The sequence below is a fragment of the Patella vulgata genome, chromosome 8 (assembly GCF_932274485.2).
Source record: "Patella vulgata chromosome 8, xgPatVulg1.2, whole genome shotgun sequence".
NCBI lineage: Eukaryota > Metazoa > Mollusca > Gastropoda > Patellidae > Patella > Patella vulgata.
The window spans coordinates 21,001,638-21,018,596 of record NC_065886.2 but is presented as its reverse complement, the minus strand read 5'-3'; the positions used below and the strand labels follow the sequence as shown (position 1 = coordinate 21,018,596).

Below are 16,959 nucleotides of genomic sequence, written 5' to 3'. Positions count from 1 at the left end.
TATTTAAATACACGTGAGGAATTGATAAATAACGTATTTTGTTAGTTTCCGTGAACCCCCGAAAAGTCTCAATAAGTAGCATATTCCCCAGAATATTCAGAGATTATTAGTTGAAATAATTATTGAAGCTACGAAATAAAATTTATAACTTTCGCTATCTAAACGATTAGAAAACTCGCCAAATTTGGAAATCACGATCAAGGAGAAAAATCGAGATGGGCGAGTTTCAACCCCCGAAGGACGTTTCCCGATATCTCGAGATATGCACAGACTATGACCGATTCAAAAATTAGCTTGATTAATAATAATATGTATCAATTGATATTTTGTTTCTGTACGATTCAAACCGTACACTACAGATTGTTAGATTGTTCAGAGTAAGACATATTTGCTACGATGTCGCCATAGTTAAGTCGCATTGTTTCTAAAATAAAAGTACTTCACAATAACAGCAGCCATGTTGATACGAAATCAGTGTTGCATCATGTAATCGTGTTTTACATTTGAACTAATATCATTTCACAATTCACCCCGAGGTTTCGCACCGCACTCAACTCCTTTTTGAAGTGATCCAGGTCAAATAATCAAACGAACCATATAGTTCCACAGTTATGTATTAAAATCGTTCAATCAAATTCGGTCCACTTCAGTACACATTTCGGCACATAGCACTTCGGTGCGAGTCAAATCACATCCTTCAAGTGTGTGCCATTTATTTCTATACTTCGCGATGAGCGACTTTGCCTCACAATATAATGCGACTTCGTTACTGAGTCATTGTGTGTCACAGCTGTAATTCATTTTAGAACAACATTTCATTTTGCTCAAAAGGAATTGTAGGAAAGCTCAGTAGGCCTACGAGTCATCTAGTTTCACAATGAAAGTTCCATAGCTCAATGATAGATCTATAGCTGGATCAATAAACGAAATCAAGTTCATCATCGCATCCATCGATGAAAATATTATAGTCCGTAAATTCTTTGCGAACACGATTGGCGAAATCTCGCAAAGGCAGAATATATATAATATAAGAGTGTCAAGCTCTGTTTTGTTTCACAAAAGAATCGAAGGCATTTGAAATGCTTACCGATTCGGACAACGTTACGATATTCTCTTTTCAAGAATATATAATAAAAATCATGTTGAATAATTCATGATATAATTTGCATCGTATTATCTTTAAACAATAACCAATGTAATGATGGAAGTAAACATATGCATGTATTATAATAAGCCTATACACATAAATTATGTTAATTTATTCATATTTAATTGTATATTCTATATATAGTATATATATTATGGTAATAAAATATGTTTTGTTTAAATAATGAACTAGATATGATATTTATTAATATGTAGGGGTTATTTACATCTCTCCGACAAAATTTTCTTAAAAGCTTTCCTAAATTCGGGGTTAAAAATTGTGTATATGACGGGGTTAAGAAAACTGTTGATGTATCCCAACCACACAAAAAAGCTAAAGAGAACGACCGGCATATTACAGGCTGCATATTCGAACAAATCAAACTTGATACAGATAGCGTTGACAATGTTAATGGTAAAAAATGGCCACCAGCACAATAAAAACACACCTGAAACGAAACGAAAAAGGAATTTGTTTAGTTTTAAATTTCATTATTATCATAAAAAAATTTAAAAATTCCGAATTGACATCCAAGAATACTGGTCTGCGCAAAATGATGTAAACTATGTATAAGGTGCCACAGGCTGTACTGCGATTTCCATACGCCTTTTCAGTAGCTGAGAGGAAAATTACCACCACTTTACAATTGAAGAATGTAGAATGAATTGTGACCCACAGAGACAATATTTCTCGCAAGTCATTGGGTCATCGTTAATGTCGTTCTTCTCAAATATATTTTAATATATTATATTAAGAGGCTATCAGTTCCTGACACTTTATCCCTTAAAACTGCTAATTTTTTATAAAAAAAATAATGCCCCCAAATGATATTTCTGACAACATTAGTGGTTCTTTAATGGACGTATTATGGATTTCGACCCCCAAACATAAATAAACATACTAAACAATTATTGGATCTGGACTGTACAGTGTAATATTTTTAAATTGTTGAAAACCGAAAGTTGAACATCTCGTCAAATTGGTTTATTTGTTAATATTGGCGAGTGAACAAATGACCGTTCTTCTCTGATATTTAAGAATACCTTAAACTAATTGAAATAATGATCTACATGTAAAAGAAACATTAACGTTTTGACTTCTTATCCGATGAGACACAGTTAATTGCTTTGTGATTTTGCCAAACAAATTCACAATAAATCTATGTTTCACCGGGAAAAGAGACTTGAAAAAGTGTCTTAGATACTTGAGTTCTCGGCTTATTTGACCCATATTCTTCACTCCAATATTGTTTGAGAAAACAAAATTGCTGTTACTTTATTTCGATAAAAAAACTCTCTGTTTTGGAAATGTTTTTTCCAAACATCTTTTGATGTAATAATGCATTAAGAACTAAAATATGCTTTTTGTCATAAGAGACTGGATAATATTTGTTAGGACATAAGTACTGTACGTTTAGAGTTTTAAAAATACATTAAGCAAATGGATAAAATGGGTGTAATAGCAATTAGTCATTCAAGATGCTGACAAGAACACTTAAACACCCGGATATAGCGGGAAGGAAAAGATTAAAGATGCAACCTTGCAGCCGGCCAATGAACATTTTCCTTTATTTTAACAAATACTAGGACTAAAGGTGTCTATTTTTGGCCTGAATAGAAAGCAATACGAATTTTATATGACATTTACGTTAGGATTTAATGATTGTAGTAATTTTTGGACAAATATGATTTGTGGATAAGATTACATTTTATTGTGTATTTGCCGTTTACTATTGAAAAAGGGGGATAAGTCAGATTACAAATTAAAATCTGTAAATTTATTTTTAAACCTTGTAAGTGTTTTAGTAAATAGACTAAAGAACATACATAATCAATAAATAGCTTACATTCACTTGATTTCATATATTATCTTGTTTATTGCTTGCAATGTATGTGTAGTTTGTGTCTTGTCCACATGTTTGTCTTATCCTGCACGTAATTCTATAGCGTGTATATTAAAATCTTAAAAGTTAACGGTTATGTTTGAAGTGGGCTTCTATGATTTATTTGATCAAAAAGACAGTGCTGATATTACACATTTGTTGTAGTCTTCAAACAAGATATTATATGTCATATGTTTGTAAAGTGTACAGGCCATTTTTGTTTTTAAGCTTTCATTGAGTTTAGTTAACTTTTCATCCATTAACAAAAGCTGAACTCATCTCCCACGGCACACAGAAACAAGCGTTTTTGTTGGTGTTTTTTTTTCTGTTCGATATGGCAGCACACTAAGAGGACTAATGGTCGGATAACATAGCACCATTAACTAGTTGCTTTTTAAAAAGTCTAACCATACGGAACAAAGAATAGTTTTTCGTTTGTTCCTGTACGTGAGAAAGTCAGAGCTAAGATACATTGATGAAATAAATGTGAATTTTGAGGTTAAAAGGGTCGAATATCAACTCCATAAAGCGTGATTTTTATTATGGTCTACTTCTAAGAACGACTGTCGAGAATGTCGACTAGCTTTGCAAGCACTTTTGATTGATGTAAAACTCCTAAATAGCAAAAAAACAATGTTCTCTCACAGTGGGGATAGACCATGGTAAACCTAAACGAAACCTTATTACAAAAAGCCAGATCACATGCATAGAAAAGTTGTCTTGCTTTGGGCAGTCATGCGAGAGCTATGTTTTTATAAGCCACGGATAATGTCCCTTGATGTCGACTCTTCGCCACTGGAGGGGAGAAAATTAAGCCTTGATCTGACAAAATGAAGAATTTTCATCAGTTTTCAAAGACAGCTCGTCATTGATTTCCGGGACTAATTTACTATCTTTTTTCCCCTCCTGAAACCTGGATAGAGTCCGATCTGGTCCCAAGACACAACCACCATTATATTAAGTAATCTACAATACTCATGCTTTGGGAAAGAAAATCAGAAGCGCGGAAGAATTTAATGATATTATACTCTCGCTAAAATTGCAAATCTGTCTTCGTCTGCTTATGTTTAACGAGAAACGGCGATATTTTACGGTGTGAAGTTTAATCTAATGATTGCTTTCTACAGATCACTGTTTGGTGTTCACTCAATTTTAAAACTTGATAAAGTGTCCTTACAGGGTTAATACGCTACATAACACTATAAATAAATCAACCCAATAGGGCAGATCTGTCTTTGACTAAAGTGCACGCCAGAAACCCACGCGAGTCATTATCGTTTGCATCAAACACTAAAAGAAAAAAAAACTGAATTTTACTTTGTGAAATGTGATTAGGGACTATGATAAGAGGTTAAACAAGGACGAGAAACATATTTGCGAGGTATCGCCACGAAATAGAAAACACCAGACCATGGAAAGAGCAAATATCAGTTCCTATTTAAAGTTCCCATATACATGAATAATAATCAATTCCTATTTAATGTCGTCACTTGCCAGATATAAGGTTTAAGATCATATTGAGAAAAAAAACCTTTTCGCGTTCGTCTGCTTTTAACAAGGGGGTGGGTGGGGACGGGTGGGGACGGGTGGCGTGTATAAACCTGTTCAGAATTATTATTCTCTTTTTCTCTTCTATGTTTATTATTATTATTCATAAATCTAAGAGATCAATCGTCCCGATACACTAATAGAGCTAGAAATCAGGACTTCATTTATTGGACAGTAGAAGATGACAGACTGCCAATTCTTGAACGTTAAGAATTTCGCCAGTTTTAAGAGTATTCCAAAAGAAACCTAAACTCCCCTCTCCGACGAGAATAGAATATATATATATATATATATATATTTATCGTTTACCGTGCAACAAAGACGTAGATATAGCTTTACGGTTGTGCAATACTTTTGGAAAATGTTAAAATGTTATTAAATCAGTGTTGAAATCAGTTTGTGTCGACATAACGTTTATCTTTTCATTGTTTACTGTAGTGCAGCTTTACGGTTGGGCTAATACTTATTGGATATATTTTAACATTTTAAAGTATATACGTACCTAATACAATGGCCAGCGTCTTAGTTGCCTTTCGTTCTCTTTTCGAGGATGATCTTTCCTTTCGCTTTCGACTTGTCCTCATATGAAAGTTGAATTTTGTAATACCTTTCTTGTGTGCCTCTTTATTTCTATTTTCGTCGCTTTTTACGCTACCCTTCGTATGTAAGGGAGATAATTGTGCACACCTTGGAGCACCAGGGGAATTAAATTTAGTCTCAGCTTCAGCGTTATTACCCGAAGTTGTAGCAGAGTTACCGGCCGTTTCTTGTTTATCTAGTGCCTGTGCCACAGGGTTTGCTATCAGTTCTCCAACTCCGTCATGTTGCGTGACGTTGTCATCCGAGGCGGGACTTTTAGTATCACTACCATCATTCATATTGCTGTCATCATTTTCACCTTGAGAATCAGACCCCGTACCCATATTTGTCACAGACGTGTCGTCAACAACGGGCGTGGCTAGTTTATGAGCTTTGTTCGTGTTATAGGATGCCGGCTTCCCATTGTCTACTCGCGCTAATCCGGTAGTTACTGTTGGCTCGGCACAGGGTGCCGTAGCTGCAGTGTTCTCAATCACGCTTCGTATTGCTTTTTGGTCCGTTTTTAATTTTTTCTTTTGTGCTAATGCTCTTTGAGAACGAATGTGTAACACTCTATATATTCTCCAGTATAGGAAAATCATTATTAAAGATGGTATATAAAATGAACCCATGGATGAATAAATGAGAAAGTCTGAATTAAAGAATGCACAATCCCCCGGTGCTCTTTTCTCACTGTAGTTCACACCTAGAGCTATGGGAACCGCTATGGCCACCGATATAACCCAGGTTAATGCCAACATAACGAAAATACGCTTCGAGTTTTTGTGCTTTGAATATTTTATAGGTTGTGTCACGGCAATAAATCTGAAAGAGAGGAAAATAAATTATTAGTGTGGTGTAATAAGCATGATTACAGGGTTTGATTTGTTGCCCGGAAAAAGCCAACGTACACAAACCACCTTCTCTACAAGATAGATGGATCTTAAACACTCAACTGTTGTGAGGTTTTCAAATATTTATAGCATAGTGAAAACAACTGATCGAAACTCAGAGAAATTGAATTGAATTAAACGACAAGAGCTGGTTTCGGGTTATGTTGGCCTCGTGGACGTTAATGTACCTATAACCACTACATATTTGTCGGTTAGAAACCTAGTTTTTAAATTGAAACATGCTTACTACCGACAGTGAAAATATTGTAGGCAAGATTTTTGAGGAGAGGCACGTAGAATCATATTTTATCCAACCTTATAGAGTGCGGTACATATATCTATCCTAACAGCTTAAAATGTATTAAAACCATGGTCCCCTGTACACATTGGCGTGCACGTAGTAAAACCCTTGGCTGTTGAAATTCATATAGCATGGAGTATGACCGTCTTCATTAGTTTGGTTAGTGCAAAATAGTCAGAGTAAGACGTTAAACCTTGTTTCATTTCTGTTTAAGAATGGGTCTTTATATGTAGGTTCCGGGTCGTGGCCAAGTTCTGTATCAGACTGGAATCAGACCACTGGAATACTATTGCTAACTTACAATATCGTGTTTTGACTTTTAAAATATAACCCATGGCCATTTGTATATACATCTTACCTATCGACACTTATAGCAGTTAGGTTTAATATTGACGCTGTGCACGCCATCACATCAGATGCTACCCATGCATCACACAGAGGGTCACTAAATAACCACGCACCCGTTACCTGAAATATATAATATATATATAATATGTCAAAAAAAAAGAAAATGGAGGATCGTGGTTCTGTATATAACCATTTTAAGTTCTAAAAGTTTTTATAACAAAATAGATGTTATATTTTCTCTTGTACCAGGCTCAGATTTGTCAACTGCTATAGAATTCACAAGCGTAACATTATATTTTGTAAAAATCAGATTATGGTCGAGCAAGTAAGATTATGTTCCAGCAAATTACATTATGTTCGAGCAAAGGCATTTATTTTCGAACAAAAAGCTTTTGAATTGCATTTGGTCAGGAAAACATTATTTCTCGAAATCTTTATATCTTCCATGCTATAAATAATAATTTCAACTGATACAAACTAAAGCAGACCGATGTACTTGAACATAAAAAACTGGCTCATAAATAATACCAAAGGTACGAAGTAATACTTGTCTAATGGACATAACGAAATAGGCAACCTGTTCCTAGATTAATTCCTATTAATGAATTATTACTATATAGTGTTATGGAAGATGCGTTTATACTTTTGCAAAAAGTCAATCATGTTATGAACCCCAGTCAATCGAATCAATTCAGAATCTTGTATTCAAGCCAAAATGTAGGGGTCCCGGGACATTTTTTCCCACTTTGCCTTCCCTAGATCCGATACTGACGATAGATCGCTATGGGATGCATTGGATGTTGTTCCCGAGATATTGTAGCCGATTAAAAACCAGTCTGCCTGCGACAAATATTCATTAGTATGCTTAGGTCTTTACATGTAGAAACTACAAAGGGGATATCCCTCAATTTACTAACTAGACGTATCAAAGAATGGAATGGACTTTATGGCCCTGACAGTTTTTGGTTACTTCTAGATTGGACAATTTTAATCCGTTATTAGCTGGTCTTCCTACCAAACGTTTAGATAAACTTCAACGAGTCCAAAATACATCTGCACGCCTTATTACACGCATTAAAAAATATGACCATATTACCCCATTTTAAAAAGAAATTAAAGACTTTTAACTTTCAGGCACCTGCGTAATAAAATAAGTTACCACATGACATCAGGTCCTTTAATAATGTTAATACTTTTAAGAAAAAAACTATAAACCTATTTCTCCAAGCTTTTTAGATAATCATGTATATACATGTATATATGTTGAAATTTTTATTGATTCTATTTATTAGTATTGTATTGTTTAATTTATGATTTCATAATTCTATATTTGTTCCATTGTGAAGCCCCCCCCCCCCAACACGTATATGTTTATGGGGGTGGGGCGGCTATAACAAATGTTTGTAATAATAATAATAATGATAATAATATGGTTAATTTACCCAACCAAATGCGTGAGGGGTTGCTGGTATTACCCCCGCTCCTCCCCCCCCCTCTCCCTCTCTGAAAACCACAAGATGATGATGATGTAGATGAAAAGATGATGATGAATTAGGTCTGGCTCAGTGAGCGATGTCTTGGCAAATATGTTCCTTTGTGTTTGATCTCCGTCGATAGACTTAATGTTATCAAAAATCGTAATTCTATAGACCTATCAAATTTTTTAAATTTTTTATCTGAAGGAAAAATTTACATCACATGTGTTTCAGTTCAGTACAGAAGGATATTAAGACATTTTTACACTTACTGACGATGATTTCGTTGTGAATTCCAATATCCAATCTTAAAAAATTAAGTATTTTCGAAGAGAGAATGGGATGGAACCACAAGGAAAATTAACATCTATACATTTTATTTTTCTGGGTATATATGGCACCATGCTGTACACCTCACGTGCAGAACGGTGACATACGTCACATTTCCGTATCATGTCGTTTGTTCTTTGTCAATTATAATGGCTTTGTGCATCGAAGTATTTATTTAGGTCATGAAAGTTTCATTAAGAATGTCAAAAGTTCAAATTGCTGTTTGCTATGTTAAGGATCAATATTTTTTTTAGAATTTTAAATCATTGAACCGGTTTTAACGCCAATATGCATTTTATACTGTTTCCGCTGTCGACAATCAATCGCAGATTAAACTATATGAACTAAAAGTTTCTCATATAACCTTTTATAAGTGACTTTTTCTCTTTAAAAGGACTGGCTAGGATTCATACCCGGATTGAAGGTTGAAATTTATGTTTAATACAATTTTATTGAACTTGTGTTACTCATATGCACCCATAATATACCCCAGAATGCAGCAAATTGAATTAATTTTTAAATTTCTCTGGGGAAAGATACCTCACACCCACACCGTGGGATTCGTACCGTACTTGCGCGTTTTTTACGTAATTCAGCCCCACCTTGCAATGACGTGTCCCGCCCCCCCCCCACAATGTTACTCCGATCTTGTTTTTCGTCGGCCATTTTTCGTCACCTTCGTTTCATCGACAATGATATGTCGTTTACTAAATTCCCCATCGGTTTCATGCTTACACAGCGTTCCACGCCTAACTCTGCAAAGTATTTGATATATTTGGAAATACATTTATAAATCCCGATGGTTGTTTGATGCAGATATGGTCGCAGACTAATAATTATTCGTTTGTGCAGGCCTTTACCAAGGACCACAACTTTGTTTAAGACCAATATCGGTGACTCCAGTTCCAGTTCAATCAAACAAACAGAATTCAAATTGATCGTTGATGGCAATATTCTTAGCAACAGCTAGCCGAGTGAAAGAAAACAACGCACAGATTACATATTCTACAAATATCCATATTGTATAAAAACTAATCTTCTTAACTAATAAAAAAGAAAAGTATAGACATCATATATCATAATTTACATCTTCTGTCTTGTACAACCTCGCGACGGCGAACAATACACTGTTGATACCACAGATATTTTTCCATTCTCAATGAACACAATGGAATGATAGATGTATTTAGCTCACACCAACCAGTTTTGCAGTCTTCCATTTCTCTGTTTCCAGAAGACAAATTATAGTTTTGGTACCGTTTGGCATCGTATTTTGTTAAGAAAAGGCCTCCAGACGCCAAGATTGATATAGTTATGGCCCTGTAGTCACGTATGGGAAAAGCTAGCGGTTTCTCATCTATTTAAGGCAGTCAAGTGTGAACACCTACCTTTCTTTTAATCCCACAGATAATTCCTTATCACATGCTCAATGTTGACACCGTCTTGCTTGTTAACCAGACGGAATTAACAAACTAGGTATGCACATATTTGCAAGTTTAAAGGGAATATCCCGATTTGAACAGAGTCTCAGAAATAAAAGTCTGAGTATGTATGAAATTTAAGCGCCAAAATATAGAGGAATGATGTATTTACCTTGCCTCAAAATCTCAGCTCAAAATATTGAGTCGTTTGGACGTGAACGCCAAAACTGCTTATCCGGACACGTAACCCTTTTAAGATTTCGGGTCAGTTTTTCCGTTGGGTGACCTGATAATCGATTCCCGTCATTTAGAGATATATACAATGAATGGCCCATGTGCTGTACTAATACCGAAAGGTAAATTTCACCTACACATTATTTTTATAAAATAAAAGTCTGGTTTTATCCAGACATCGCATAATACAGCTTGGAACACCGGTCTCCATTTCCATATGAAGACTGGCGGGTTTAAGTTGTTTGAAAACGTATCACATATATTGAGTTAGTTGCTCGGCTTTAAGGTAGAGGCTTTTATGGGATTTTAACACAAAATTAAGCAGTTTTATTCTCCAAAATATTATCGGGATTGGCCCTTTAAATGAACTCACGAATATTCAAGAAAGTGTGGGCATATCCGGACTCCCTTCAGTTAATTTCATCTATGTGTTTACTCCTACCCCACCCCTCCCCTCCCTAATACAAGGAATTCCTCAGCTGGTCCCATGCCTTCACGAGTCTACTGATTGGTTCGCGAGCATAGTGTGCTAGTGAAAGCCTGTAATACAAATAACGGTGATGAACGTCGATCCTAGACACGGTGTACGATTAGAAACACTAAGGAATCAACATTCGGATACAGTCTTATAGTGTTCTGCGTCTGTGCTTACATTATATAATACACAACAAAAGAGAAGAGAATTGAGGATACAGATCTACAATGTATTGTGCATGGGCTTACAACACCACAAGAGAGAAAAAAATAAATTGAATACTTTTCGCAGCGCAAATCCCTTATCAAAAATTGGTCATTTGTTGTTTTTTTTGGGGCCATTAAGATGTCTAGAATACAACTAAAGCAAACTGTTCTATTCGTACACACCCTTTACGGGTTACGAATAAGACTTTTTCCAAAGAACTGTAATACCCCCGTCAGACCGGGGTGGCGTCCTTACTGCGCTGCTACGGCGACGGAAAATCGGCTCAGAGCGCGTCATGATCGCAAAAAGCGTGGTAAAAGCGTGGTGGAAACGTCAGATACCGTGCTGTGGTCTCCATGTTTGACAATGATCGCTGAGTCACGGCGTTTGTTTTGAGCATGCCCAAAACAAACGCCAAGGTTCTGCCATTTGATCTGGAAAGCTGCGAGAACGCGACTTTTGTCAAGTTTGTAATTTTTGGGGACATTTTCTCGAATTTTGTTCACGTTTGCCGGCGACTTTGTGCATTTTCTGGTCGCCGTACGGTTACAGCAGCGCAGTAAGGACGCCACCCCTGTCTGACGGGGATTCAACTCTCTCATCACGTAGCTAAGTGGGTAAGACGCTGGCTCGCTAGCCTGGAGGTCGGGTGTTCAATCCCTGCATTGGCCGAGAAAGTTAATTCAGATTTTCCGGTGTGGTTTCCCCTTGTCAGTGATGCAGGATGGAGGGCCTGACAAGGACAGCTGTCTAGTCGTTCGGATGGGACGAAAAACCGAGGTCCCGTGTACACATTGGCGTGCACGTAAAAGATCTCTTGGCAGTTGGAATTCGATATAAGAGTAGGCCGTAGTGCCGTTGCCCGGGCAAAATTTCCCTCATAGCACACTGTATGGCGTATGCCCGTCTTGATTAGCCCAGGTTAGGAGCAGAACAGTAGGACGTTAAACCCCAATTCATTTCATCTCACATGTTCACGATCCACTTTCACGTGTTATTTAAAGCAATTAGTTAACTAAATCGTAAAATGAATTTTGAAAACAGTTTGTCGCCATTAAATATGTGTACAAAATATTTTCTGAGATTTAAAAACGACCATAATAAGTAACTTGGCGGAAATAAAGTTTTTCCAAAACAAATTATATTCTGACATTTCATCAAATGGACGCGGATCTTGTTTTTTCCCCAGACGTTTTGGTAATTCAACTTGACGAGAACTATATCGGCTTAGTGGCTTTTAATCACTGCTAATTGACAGAGAGAATTTCTTGCTAATCAATTGATCATGAAAATGAGCGAATGATTGCAGTAATTAGATTTGGATTTGGTATACATTTTCTTGTATCGTTTCAGACATCATCAAGTCATCTTCATGTTCAGGTCAAAAGTCAAAATGTCGGTTGACCCTTGTCCAATATCGCTCTTTCCCAGACGAGAGTTTTGTGTGTACGTGATGACTGATTCTTAGAATTCTTTCGATCCACTGAATTCCACCACACCCATATTAACTCTGATTAAAGATCGCCCCAGACTAGATATATATGTAGCCAAATCTATTTTATATTCATTTGAGTCCTTTATTACTCGACTTAAAAGTTACAAATATATAATAGACGGCGATTATCGCAACCGTTTTCTTAATATGACAGATTGTAGACTATTCCGTAAACGGTACTGAGCTGTGCTGTTGGGATCCCATAAGGATCGACAATATTATCAGTTTCTTTTAAGTGGGTCCGATTGCCACTTGTCTGGGGTAGAGCCAGGTCGTTCGGTTGGGACGCAAATCGGCGGTCCAACCGTGTGCAAATAACACCAAACTTCTTGAAGTGGATGAAGGGTTGAAAGATTTTACATTTTAATCTTAAGTAGTTAGCTGCAGACGATAACACCAAATGATCAAATAATTAAACCACAATCTTCAAATTCAAATTTTTCTGTTAGAAAGTTTCTTCATTCACTATACATTACGAATCACTATCGTCAGAGGTTGTGAGCAAAAGGTCAACGTGGTCAAAGTTGTTTAATCAGATCTAATGAGATTGTGGGGAAACGTGTGACATACGTGTGTCAATCACTGTGACCACCCGGAAATGATGTCTAGAAATCTGCAGAAATGACGCTTTCCCGGCACATGATCACTTTTATGTCCATAGCATATTTACCTTATATAGGCATATCGCGTGAATACTAGAATTAGTTGACAGCAGTAGTAAAAAGGACGAAACGAAATGCTTCCGGGGCAATGGACACGAATGCGATATTCGACAGGCACTCTTCCAAGTCCCAATGAGAGTCTTTGGAGATACAGATCTGTCATATCCCAGCAAAGGAACTCCAGTACATGTACATGTTAACCTCGTGCAATACAATTGGCTTAGTAATATAACATGACCGATGATATCATCATGGTGGTATAGCCTCCATAAACATGCTTTAAATGAAAACAATATTTCAAAATTCGGTAAGAAAGCGATCAAACAAAGAAGCCATCCCTTTGTGTATTGATTGTATTTCTGGTATGCAGATAAACAAAATGAAAAGGTTATTTTCCCGACTATAGTATAGTAGATAGGTGTTAGAAGAAATTCTGAAATGATGAATTGTGTGTGTTAACTGGTTGAGCGTGTCTAAGTGGGGCGCACTATTTTGTCGGAAATCCTTCATGATTATCCACCCTGGTGGAATAAGTGTAAAATATTTCCATAGCAGGTTGTTTTGTGAGTTCAACATGCATTACCTCCAAATTTCTTTTAACCCGGGGATCACGTGGCTAAGTGGGTAAGACGCTAGCTCGCCAGCCTGGAGGTCGGGTGTTCGATCCCTGCATTGGCCGAGAAAGTTCATCCAGATTTTCCGGCGTGGTTCTCCCTTGTCAGTGATGCAGGATGGAGGGGCTGACAAGGAAAGCTGTCTAGTCGTTCGGATGGGACGAAAAACCGAGGTCCCGTGTACACATTGGCGTGCACGTAAAAGATCCCTTGGCAGTTGGAATTCGATATAAGAGTAGGCCGTAGTGCCGCTGCCCGGGCAAAATTTCCCTCATAGCACACTGTATGGCGTATGCCCGTCTTCATTAGCCCAGGTTAGGAGCAGAACAGTAGGACGTTAAACCCCATTTCATTTCATTTCATTTCTTTTAACCCCGATGGATCGATTACAGAAGAATTTGTTTATAATCCAAATCGATTGCCTAACGGACTTGTTTTCTGCTTAGTTCCACTCGACGGAACATACAAAACAAAATTGTATAGAACGCACTTTATTTAGTCCCCACTCCACCCCCGATCCCACAACTACAACTTGATTTTAAAAACATAAACTGCACACAAGACGGAACATACAAACATACAAGACAAAATTGTATAGAACGCACTTCATTTAGCACCCTCCCCCCCCCCCCACACACACACATAATTGAATATTTAGTCATGGGATAGCAAGATAACACAATTTTACGTAGGCTACCAAATACTGCTATTTCCTTTTCAATAACCTCAATAGGTTCTGGTCAGGTACACGCTAAACTTTTCGAACCCATTCTCGAATTAGATACAAATCTACCGTAGGCGATTAAAATTCGAAGTATAAGACAAATGCATCTATCATTCCCCAATTCGGCTCCTGTGACCGCCCCCTCCTTCCGATACTGTTACTGTATATCATGTTCTCTGAAATAACATGTCATCTGCATATTGGCTTATTATTAACTAAATATAAATGACTAGAGAAAATGGGCAAACACATCTATCTCCTAGTTAATAAATAGTGTTTGGTTGAATCATACCCAAATTGCGGTCCCTTTAAAAAAAAAAAAAATTCAGCTTCTGTGACCCCCAACCCTCCACTTCAGATTTTATTTCCTTGGTATCACCCTTTATATTATATTCTCTGAAACAACATGTCATATGTATATTACCTTATTAATAACGAAATATGAATGATCAAAGAACATTAAATACATGACAGTCTCGGGTGTAAACAGAATATGTCAAAAACTCATAGTTTACTATACGGTCTCGTGAAAACCTGTTAGTAAAATGTATATGTTGCCAACTGTCTCCACATCAAAAGTTTACATCTCATAATTGTCTAGACAGAATCCCCGGTGTGAATTTTGTAACTTTCAAACAGAATTAAGTCTCGGTGACCTTCTGCTGCTTCTGGATCTGTTTCCAGATGACATAAAACATTACATAGTTTCAAAAGTTGAGGTCCTTGTAAAATCGTCTAGGTTTTATTGGTGGCTAATAGATTCCCCGGATAATTACAATATTTGAAATGACAATTCATTTCTTGGGTGTGAATTTTGAATTCCCATTAGTTCAACAGAAATTAATTTCAGAGCTAAAACCAATTTATTGAATGTTCCTTCAATAATTGTAAAATGACACCAAATGGACCAAAATCAATTTAAAGTTTGACTTGAACTTAAAATATTCAGTATAGCCAACCGTTTGCCTACCCGTTTAAAATATCCAAAGTTCGACCGCCAATCTTACGATTTCCTCTAAAGAACCTCGTCATAGGTAAGTGTTACGTGTGGACAGAATTCGTCTTGGCGTTTGATCTCTTATTATCGGAGCCAGAACGGAGGTGCCGTTAATATTAATCTATGATCTTCTTTTAACGGGCAAGTAGCTAAACATTTGTTTAGTTATTAGGCTGTGACCCATTTCCACACAGAGGATATACTATCACAAACAGTTTAAACAGCACTTAATCAGTAACGAGAGTTAAAGAAAAACCTCAGAGATCAGTTACTGAAATCAAAGTGTAGAAATAAAAAATTGAAAATGCTCACCTCCATATAAACAGCAAAGGGCATCACTAACACAGCCACAAATATGTCAGCTACGGCAAGGGAGCAGATGAAATAATTAGTTACAGTTCGTAATGATCGTTCTCGATAAACACTCATCACTACAAGAATATTACCAAACACTGTAAATATTGGTATTACTATCAACATTATTGCCCAAAATCTATATTCCGGAGGTCCGTCATTCATAGTTTCATTACCATAGGACATGTTAAAAAAACATAAAGAGTCGTTCATTTCACAAGGATATTCCCATTGTTGAGAAACACCCATACCGTACTGGCTTAAAATGTCAGACGTGGCCCCAACCGGATCACTCGTTGTGGCATTTATGATCTCTTTGTGCATAGTGTGCGTGATATTGTCAGTAAAATTTCCAAGTGGACCGAATGGGGACCCCCCTGGTGGGGGATCCTTGGTGACTTCAGGGTCCTGCATATCACCTATATATGTTCCCCTCCCACTGCTTTGGAATCCAGAGGACCGCTCGTTTTCTGGAACATACCCCTGCTTATCTCTGTCCATTTTGGGTGATAAGAATTAACTCACATAGCAGTTACTTGTTATTGTACGACGTTCTAACGTCAGATTGTCATTAGGATCAAGAATGACTGTTATTAGCAGGTAGTGGAGAAGGATCAGTTTTCAAATTTGGAAGCATTTATAACCTTTAATTAGCTGAGTAGACACAACACATACACCGGGATTAATCAATATGTTACGGTTTTAGTTGGACTGGAACCTTTTCTGTAGAATTACAGTTTTAAAATCCATAAACTGTTTTCTCTTAACCCACAGACTTGCATCTTATCCAATGTTATTATCAAAAAGGACACATTTCGGATATGTTTCCCAAGGCATAAAATATAACACTGTTCCAGTAATTATTGTCCATGTGTTCATCGATTATATTAAATAGCGAGCAAAAAAGAAAAGAAGTCTTTCAAATTCGCCCCCCACCTTTGCTGCTCGTAAAATCAATAATCATTTGTCAGGCTTAATAAAGAATCGTGTCCAAGAGTATAAATTCCACAAGTTATCAGGTACCTAGTTTCCAAGATTAAAATCCACCCATGAACCAATTACTGATTTAATCATATTTCTCCATCAATATTATGCAACACTGAGCTTAATTGGTTTAGAAGTCTCCTAAGTGGGCTGTGTAAATCAAATTAAAATGGAAGGATGAAAACTCAAAGGATTAATATTTCTTTCCCTATAACAATCTGGTTATTTAATTCAAATCTGAATTCCCACAAAACCAAACCAAGAATCACTTAATATCACCATCAACACA

General features: G+C 36.7%; 1 protein-coding gene and 1 long non-coding RNA gene across 2 annotated transcripts in view; one reads left to right on the top strand and one right to left on the bottom strand.

Annotated features, from left to right (window-relative positions):
* Window positions 1-16,959, top strand: part of LOC130014098 (uncharacterized) — a 154,614-nt gene that overhangs the window by 91,013 nt on the left and 46,642 nt on the right. The gene's annotated exons all lie outside the window — the stretch shown is intronic.
* Window positions 1,350-16,429, bottom strand: LOC126830260 (dopamine D2-like receptor). Its single transcript, XM_050560619.2, has 4 exons — window positions 15,645-16,429; window positions 6,709-6,818; window positions 5,080-5,981; window positions 1,350-1,595 (listed from the first exon to the last, which is right to left on the bottom strand). The coding sequence occupies exons 1-4, from the start codon at window positions 16,185-16,187 to the stop codon at window positions 1,366-1,368; spliced, it is 1,785 nt and encodes a 594-aa protein (XP_050416576.1). The 5' UTR covers window positions 16,188-16,429; the 3' UTR covers window positions 1,350-1,365.